We start from the raw sequence: 8,863 nt of genomic DNA, 5'->3' as shown, positions 1-8,863 counted from the left end.
AACCAATAGGCTACGAGCCTCACCTTCATCTAGTTAAAACCCCTCCTAAATATTGTAGCTAGAAACAACCTACTTAGATACTTGTAGGCCTAAGAACCCTACACGTCTTATATAGCCCTTCGGGCTGAAAAAGGACGTTAAACTAGAATAATAATAATAATAATAATAGCCTACAGGATCGGCCAGGCCTACCCACCTATCAGCTCTCTCCATACAACCCCAAATACGACAGCCTTACAACATCGACCGTGCACTCCTACCGCAATATTTATTCCTTCCGGCCCCCCGGTTAGTTGCTCCGCGGGAACACCCCCAGCTTTTGGTTAAGACAGCAAGTATATCCTAGGGTGCCGGTGTTAGATGCAAAACCAACCAATTAGCCATGGTCGCACTGGACCAAGGAGAAAAAAAAATAAGCGTACATTGCGGATCCCGCATCATTCAAATCCACTTGATAAACGGCGGCTCTCCCTCATAGCTCTGAACAGGACTACTGAGAAACTCACCAGAAAACTTGCCGTTGCTTGGGAAACACACTGTATTGCTTTTGAAGTGCGACTTCACCTCAGGCCGATCGTCGCGACAGTTGCTGACAACGCACAACGTAACACAAATACTGTCACAATGCATGCGCTCTATTCACTTTGCTGGCTTTGATCGCTCTGTATTCAAAAGCTCGCACAAGTTCTTCCCACGGAGCTTTCTCTCAACCAACCCCCAACCAACAACTAACTGCCCAACACATACCACAGTCGACGGACGCAGTTTCTGAAACTCGTCACAAACCAAAGAAAAAACAAGGCGCTGCAACAACTACAACAAGAAGCGATTTGCTAGATTTCTGAGTGCAAATTCCTGAAGATGAAGGACAAGCAGCAGGAAGCGCTGCCACTTTCCTTTCTCGACCAACAACCACATATCCGCGTATATGGCCGCTACTACATCATATTTTCATTTCCCGATCTCAGCCATGCGGAAGCTGCAGCCAAAGCACTGCATACAGGCTTCAAAGAGGTTTTGAGGCGATTCCCCTACCTCGCTGGCACAGTGTGCACGACGGACACTACCCACAAAGGTCTCGAGGTACTCTTTCCTTGTCCTTTAGACCTAGAAGCAGAGGCATCGCGCGTTTTCACTGTGAGCCTTGACAATGCCACCAATGCCTCGTATGACTATGATGAGCTGCAAAAGACACATTTCTTGCCCGAGCTTTTCCCAGCAAAAGACTTTTGTCCTGCTCTGATTAAGCATCATCCTTCACTAGAAGAGGGCGATCACTTCGCACAGGGTTTCACACATCGAGAGAAGGACTCGCTCCCAACCTTTGCTGCCCAAGCGACTTTCATCCCAGGCGGTTTGGTATTGAGTGTCTGGTTCCACCATCCTGTCATAGACGGATCGGGGAATGCGAGAATTCAAGAGGTGTGGAGCGCGGCCGTGAGGGGATTGACAGAGTGCAACCAGGACGGTGGGCGTAATGGGGATAGCTACATCTCGAAAGCAGACGACAGCACTTCAGATGCTTCGCTCGCTCGAGCTGCGCTCGCCAGCCTAGCACGTGAACCGACACCACGCGATCTGGCTACTTGTTCCACCCAGGGAGACTTGACTAGGGAGAACATCAAGGAAAAAGTAGGCCCACTCCGCAAGACACCATACAAGGTCATCACCAAGCTGTTCCGCTTCCGCAAATCAGCCATCAGCCAGCTGAGTAGCACTGTTTCTGGCCTCAACAAGAAATACACATCGCACTTTGCTGCTCTCGCTGGACTGATCTGGGCCAGTGTCATTCAAGCCCGCCTGCCATCGCTCATCGCTTCGGGCAACACAAAATCGACACTAGCCGTCGTCATCGACCTCCGAAAACACGTCCAAGCCCCATTCTCGTCTCCGGACTACCTGGGAAATCTGGTTCTCTCCGAGACGCCCACATGGTCCTTTGACGAGCAGCTCGGCGACCAAGTCGACAATGACGTAGGATTTCTGGCCAAGGCCTCGCCAGGCTATCAGCGGAACGGGCGGATACCCACTGCCAGCGCGCCTCGCCTCAGCATGGACACGTCAGACCTCGCAATCTTCGTCAGCAAAATCTCCGACTCCGTGGCCAAGGTCAACCACGAATGGGTCGCGACGCAGTTTCACCGCGTCATCACTGAACCGGGTAGCACCCAGCAGGCTCTCCTCGTCTACCCCAACGGCCCGGATCTCTACATCACCAGCTGGCAGCACATGGGCGTCGACCGCGAATGGTGCATCCCCGGTGCGGGCGACACGCAGCCGACGGCGATCCGGCGCGCGGCGTGGACCTTCGAGGGCGGCATCGTCGTGTTGCCGAGGAAGAAAGACAGGGCAGACAGGGAACCAGAGCCCTACGAGGCCATGGTCAGCCTTGCTGAAGATGACATGAAGGCGCTCGAGCGGGGACTTCGAGACGGCCACTGGCTGATGGACACTACGGCTTGATGTCATTGTCAGTGTCATTAGTACATTGTGGAGCTGTCGAACATGGCTTGTCCTTTTCTACAGCATTTGAGGAGTTTACAGAGATACCGGTACTGGTTCAATTGATGCATGCATGGTGTGCGTACACACATAACGCATCTCAAGCAATAATCGAACGAAAGGGGCGAATCTGCCTGACCCGGAGCTTGGGGGACCTGGCAATTCTGGCGGAACTTTGCTGGCTGTACATAATTCAGGGGGGGGGAGGAGATCCCTTTTTTTTGGAGTTACACATGGATGGCTGGAGTTGGTAAGTAGGAAATCGGGAAATCCTGGTAGAATTTCGGGCTTTTTTTTGGTAAGTAGTCGGATTATAGGCTGGACCTTGGAATTATTGTGGAATCAGATGAATATGCAAATGCTAGATGTAGGAAGTTATGGTCTTGATTGTCGTTGTTTGACGTTCCTTTTTTTAAAAAAAAAAACTTATTCCCCGTGATGTTGACATAAAATCTACAAAGCACGTGCAAATCATTTGCATGATCTGGTTTTTTCGTGTGATTAAGAAACATGGGATAAATCGTCAAGATTAAAGTCCTCAATTAATCAACAAAATCTATGAAGAATAATTTTTCGGGAATAACAGGCGTCTTGATTCAAAATAGAATTGAATTCTGATTTTTTTTTTCAGAATTCAATGCGTCTGTCAGAAGGGTGGTCATGTGATCCTGGCTATTCATGACTCCTTGACGGATATAATCAGACACTAAAAGACATTGTAACATAGTGGAAGAGAATCTCTGTGTTATATTTCTGGGGGTTCCTACAGGATCTTGTGTTTCTGAACAAATGTAGATATAACATTATACAATATCGGAGTTTCAAAATTTAACAATGATGTTTAACTCGTAAAGCAACACGATGATATTATTTTTCATTACCAACAGTTCGTACGAGAGACTCTCATTGTACAAGTAATATTCAGTAACTTTTAGGAAAATATGTCAGGCTGATTTCCGTTCCTTACAGAAAGAAAGTCTTCATCATAGTCAAAATGGATCTACTGTAGGTAAGTCTGCTCCAAAGCGGTGTCAAGCACATTGAGTGATATTGCCCTCATCTTCTGACCAACTTTCAACATCACCATGTCACGATCACAGAAGAGGGTTTGTTCAACTTGGATTTAAAAATGCAACTCAAATCAATTCTCGTGTACCAAATCATCAGCGTTAAATCTATTTTGATATGCAGTTTCTACAATGAAGTAGTCCACATATGGCCAAGGGCAAAGCATCTAGCATAAAAGGCAGACTGTAGCAAGCTATAGTCTGTAACTTCGATGCTCAACATCGTTCAAGAAGAGAAGTTTCTGCGTGCCAGCACATAGATTCCAATGTCGGGTTTAGACGACATGGAAAATAGTAAGAGCCGCAAAAGCCCAGATCAGAGACGTCGTGTGGAGAATCTCGCTGCTGCCCTCGCTTTGAGTCCTGTTGCCAAAGTTCAATGTGATGTTCCTGACGGGCTTCCTGGGCCTTGGCTCCCGAGACTTGCGTGCTCGTGCAACCATGGTCCTGGTAGCCAAGTTGAATCCCATGCGTCCGAGACCCCTCTGGGTTGAGGCCTTGTACACGTTGCTTGCGACGGTGTGTTCGGTAGCGAATGGCTCCGCAACCAAAGTTGCAGTGTCTTGAGGTTGGCCGTCGGTGGTGTTGATGAGAAGCTGCTTGGAGCCATCTAGCAGCGGAAGATAGTCGGTGGACAATTCCGCAGCAGCCTGAGACTCAGAAGAGGGCTTGCTTGGGTCCACAAGCTCGTATACCATCTTGCCATTGACCAAGGTCTTTTGAGTCGAGGATATAAGGCCAGGCTGCATTTTGCAAAGAGAGGATGAAGATGATGGGTTGCATGTGCCGTTTCCAGAGATAAGGAGCGTGTAGGTGCCTGGGAGCCTTTCCTCAGTGCCCACTCTGACCGAGAGACTGTTGCTTGCGATGGCTACAAGATTGATGTGTTAGAGTGAGTCTTAGATATAGAGTGTCCAGCAGCTTACCATTTACCATAACACCATCGACATTGGTGGGAGTTGCAGCGTTGAACTGGACTGCAAGGTCTCCCATAGCTACAGCTCGTACACTCTGGACAAGGCCAGCCAAAAGAATGGGGTGGTAAGACATGTACATCTTTTCAAGTGAGTGTGTTGGGGGAAGCTAGATAGCAAAAGAGTGTATAAAGCGATGGTGGAGGAGATTGATGTGAACTCAATGACGATGGATAACTCGACAACCACGCCATTGATATAGAAAATCCTGCAGACACTGCATCTGCCTTCTCGCAGTGATCACGCGTAGTCATTGCATGGAAATCGTATATCGAAAACCCACTGTACTATCCATCAACGGCGGTGTGAAACACAGACAGTGAGTTCAATGCTATTGCCCAGACTCAACTTCTCCTCAGTTGACAAGCAAGAATGGCGGGGGACGTCCAAACGTCAATGCAATGGTAAAAGGTCACTATACTTGATTCAAAGACCTATAAGGAATGGAATATATGGTGTAGTGAAACTAACACATCAGGGCATAGAGCGTGCAACCGTGCCCGGACGGTTTGAGGGGGTAGTGTGGTGCCAAGGCCACGCCAAGCCCCCCCGCACGGGCTTCGAGAAGCCTGTGAAACTCTTCACAGGTAGAACAGCTGTTTCTTAACCACGTGATGAGAGTCCGAGAGTTTCTTGGCGGCGAAGCTGTTTACACATGCACTCAGTTGGTGTGACCATCGTGCTAGCGTCTGCGTGTCACACAGTATGGCCGCTTCATGCCGAGGACCTCATGCACTGGTGTTGTCAGACAAGCAACACCTACGCCAAGGTAATGCATGTATACCAACACCCACGTTTGAGCTGTTCACGTAGCGTCTCCGCCATGGTTTGACGCCTCCAACTCCGCAAAAATCTTCCGCCTGCACACAGTAACTCTTACTAACGCCAAGGTATCCAGACATGTCACTGTTTATGCCCCTGTTTTGGGACCTGTCTCGTCGAAACGACACTCGTCACTCGGCCTTTGGGAAACGTGCCGGCTCGTCCTCATGCGAAGTAGCTGCAAACAATCGGTATAAAGAGGAGCAGTTGCGCATCATTTGGAAATCATCGCATCAGCGTCAATCACTCGGTCATCACCTTCATTCCATTCTCTCTCGGTCTCGCAGGTTGACGATCGCTGGCTTTTACGATAACATTCTTTTTTCACCCACAAACGCTCTTTCAAGCACATCTTCCTACGATCTTTGATCCTACCTCATTCATTCAACATGCATCCCTCAACCGTCGCTGCCATCCTCGCCTTCACGGCTGGCATGACCCATGCTGCCCCCGCCTTAGGCCCGGCCTTGTTCCTCCCCAATACTCAGCCGACCAAGCTCCGAACCACTCTTGGCAAGGCTCGAGTTGACTCCAACTTGGACGAAGTCATTGACGATGTGGAGATCAAGTCCGCTGCAAAGAGGGACTCTAAGAACTCTCGGCTCCGCAATGTTGGGAGTGAACCAAATGCTCTCGGCCGAATCGCCTATGATGATCCGCTTATGATCCTTGAACAACAACAACTTCCTGAGGCGAAAAATTCCGTTGCAAAGAGGAACTCTCAGTCTGGCAAGGATGAGTTCCAGAACAATTTGACAGGTCGCCCGGTGACCCTTACTCCTGAATTGTTGGAAATACTCAATCGTCATCAGCCATCGACTGTGAAGAGGGATCCTCAGCGCGTTGCTAAAGGTCGCAATGGCGAGCCTGTCTATTTCTACGACGACGTCTTGACTGTAAGCCAGAAAGAGTCAGCTGAGAAGAGGGACCCTGAGGCTCGTCGTCGACTCGACCGGATCAGCGACGCTATTGATGTCGGGACGGGAGCTATTGGCCTCGTGACTGATGGAATCAATCTCGGCAAGACAATCGCAGGATCCCAAAAAGTTGCGAAGAGGGACCCTCAGCGCCGTAGTCGCTTTCGTGACGGTAATGCCTACCTCGCAGTAGAGCGAGAACCGTCCCCATTGCCTGCATCCGTTCAACACGCACCAGTCAAGCGAGACCCTCAGCGTCGAAACAAAGGCCACATTGTCGGCAACGTTCTTGAAGGTGGAGCTGGAGCTATTGGAGTTTTTAGTGATATCCTCGGTATCCATCAAGCTGTAAATCCTGCGCCAGCAAAGAGGGACCCTCAGCGTCGAAACAAAGGCCACATCGCCGGCAACATTGGCGAGGCAATTGCTGGCACCATTGGAGCAGCCTCAGACATCCTCAATATCCACCAAACTGTGAATCCCGCGCCAGCAAAGAGGGACCCCCAGCGCCGTGGTGGTAGCAAGCTTCGCAACTTTGGCAAGGGTATTGAAGCTGGATTCGATACCATCGGAGCGATTGGAGATCTTGGCAACATTATTGGAGCTACCCAGCCCCAGCCAGCTAAGAGAGAACCTGCTAGGAAGCTTCGCAACTTTGGCAAGGGTATTGAAGCTGGATTCGATACCATCGGAGCGATTGGAGATCTTGGCAACATTATTGGAGCTACCCAGCCCCAGCCAGCTAAGAGAGAACCTGCTAGGAAGCTTCGCAACTTTGGCAAGGGCCTTCAAGCTGGATTCGATACCATCGGAGCGATCGGAGATCTTGGCAACATTATTGGAGCTACCCAGCCCCAGCCAGCTAAGAGAGAACCTGTTGGCAAGCTTCGCAACTTTGGCAAGGGTCTTGAAGCTGGAGCTGGAGCTATTGGATTCGTCGGAGATCTCATCAATATCGGTGGAGCCGTCCAGCCAGCTAAGAGGGAAGTTTCCAATGAGCTCGACAACTCTGACGAGGATATTGAAGCCGGAGCTACTGAACACACCGGAGATTTCGTCAAGCGGGACCCTCAGCGCCGAGGCAAAAACTACTTTATTAGCAATACCGTTGAAGGCAAAGACAGACCTTTTGGAGACGTCAATGAATTCATCGGTATTGATCCTACTATCCAGGGTCAGCACGCTAAGAGGGAGCCTGCTGGTAAGTTCCGCAACTTTGGTAAAGGTCTTGAAGCCGGAGCCGGAGCTATTGGAGTCGTCGGTGACCTCATCGGTATCGGTGGTGCCGTCCAGGGCCAGCACGCTAAGAGGGAATTGCAGCAAGGTGAGGCCGAGCATGCCGACGATGTCTCTGACATCCCAGCTCATCATGAGCTTGAACTTTGCACGGAGAGTTCAGACTCAACATGCGATAGCACCTTGGCTGCTGAGACGGAGGAGTAAGATGTGTTGGTAGATGTGCTCAAGCGCGAATGACTTCGGTCATGAATCATTCTTTTAGCAATATATTTGATTTCAAAAATATCCAGGCCCTACAACCTACCAGCTCCTAGTGAACTTAACACCTGACCTTTGAGACTACAGTAATTCCGAGTTGTTGGAATGGTACATGGCACCCTTTGCCACAAATGCAAGGATAAGCATACGACTCTATTCGTGTCTGCTGATAACATAGCAAAAGTCTTCCTTACCAACGGGGCGCGCAACCTGACATTGTCACATGGCGAAAATGTTGTTTGCTTTCCTGCAGCGTCTAGCAAATGCAGCGTCCTTTGGAATGTCGTTTCAGCTAAGCTTGCGCTATCGAATAAGCATGGACCAGATGGCTCGGCTTTACAGACCTTACTTGATCGGGTTAGTGTCTTTACTATTAACCTAGACTAACGTGTTTTATCAGTAAGCGGCCCACATCAGTAAGTGGCCCACCCCACCAAACCTGACGCGATACTCTCCACAACCACCACTATGCCGCGACAACAACGCTCTGTACAGACTTCTCGTGAAGGTAGAGTTCTTCTAGCATCTCGCGCGCTTCAAGAAAAACGTGTTGTAAGCTAGCGCCAAGCTGCTATGCTATACGACGCTCCACGAACAACGCTCCGACGACGCCTCCGCGGTACCAAGCCACGATCAGAGACAGCCTCCGTCAATCGCAAGCTATCAGCTGTCGAAGAGCAGTCTCTTGTTCAATGGATCATAGAGCTAGATCGACGAGGCTTCCGCCCCATATTATCGACGTGCGACGGATGGCAGACGCTCTACTCGCTGCGCGTGGCCAAGATCCACCTCCACAGCCTATTGGCAGATGCTGGGTGTCGCGCTTTATCCAGAGCCAGCCAGAGCTTCAGACAAAGTGGACTAGACGATTTCATAGTCAGCGCGCCTCCTGCGAAGATCCTATCGCGATTACAGCCTGGTTTAAGCTAGTAGAGGAGACGCGCCAGACGTACGGCGTCCTAGACCAAGACATCTACAACTTTGACGAGACTGGATTCGCAATAGGCGTCGCTAGCACGTCAAAGGTAGTCACAAGCTCTGATAGAGTTGGCAGAGCGGTCGCTATACAGCCAGGCAATCGTAA

At 50.0% G+C, this 8,863-nt stretch overlaps 3 protein-coding genes across 3 annotated transcripts; 2 read left to right on the top strand and 1 right to left on the bottom strand.

Annotated features, from left to right (window-relative positions):
- Positions 1-861: 861 nt before the first annotated feature.
- SETTUDRAFT_33056 (uncharacterized protein) lies at positions 862-2,463 on the top strand (the record flags this gene model as incomplete). Its single annotated transcript, XM_008029909.1, has 1 exon — positions 862-2,463. One exon carries the CDS (start codon positions 862-864, stop codon positions 2,461-2,463), a length of 1,602 nt encoding a protein of 533 aa, XP_008028100.1.
- Positions 2,464-3,844: 1,381 nt separating this feature from the next.
- SETTUDRAFT_21387 (uncharacterized protein) lies at positions 3,845-4,562 on the bottom strand (the record flags this gene model as incomplete). The annotated part of the gene is made up of 2 exons (XM_008029819.1): positions 3,845-4,440; positions 4,496-4,562. The coding sequence occupies 2 exons, from the start codon at positions 4,560-4,562 to the stop codon at positions 3,845-3,847; spliced, it is 663 nt and encodes a 220-aa protein (XP_008028010.1).
- Positions 4,563-5,754: 1,192 nt separating this feature from the next.
- On the top strand, positions 5,755-7,725 carry SETTUDRAFT_180158 (uncharacterized protein; the record flags this gene model as incomplete). Its single annotated transcript, XM_008030273.1, has 1 exon — positions 5,755-7,725. One exon carries the CDS (start codon positions 5,755-5,757, stop codon positions 7,723-7,725), a length of 1,971 nt encoding a protein of 656 aa, XP_008028464.1.
- Positions 7,726-8,863: the final 1,138 nt, after the last annotated feature.

This window comes from Exserohilum turcica, assembly GCF_000359705.1.
Source record: "Exserohilum turcica Et28A unplaced genomic scaffold SETTUscaffold_4, whole genome shotgun sequence".
Taxonomy (NCBI): Eukaryota; Fungi; Ascomycota; class Dothideomycetes; order Pleosporales; family Pleosporaceae; genus Exserohilum; species Exserohilum turcicum.
Note: the sequence above shows the minus strand (reverse complement) of the source record. Positions and strands in the feature narration are given on the sequence as shown.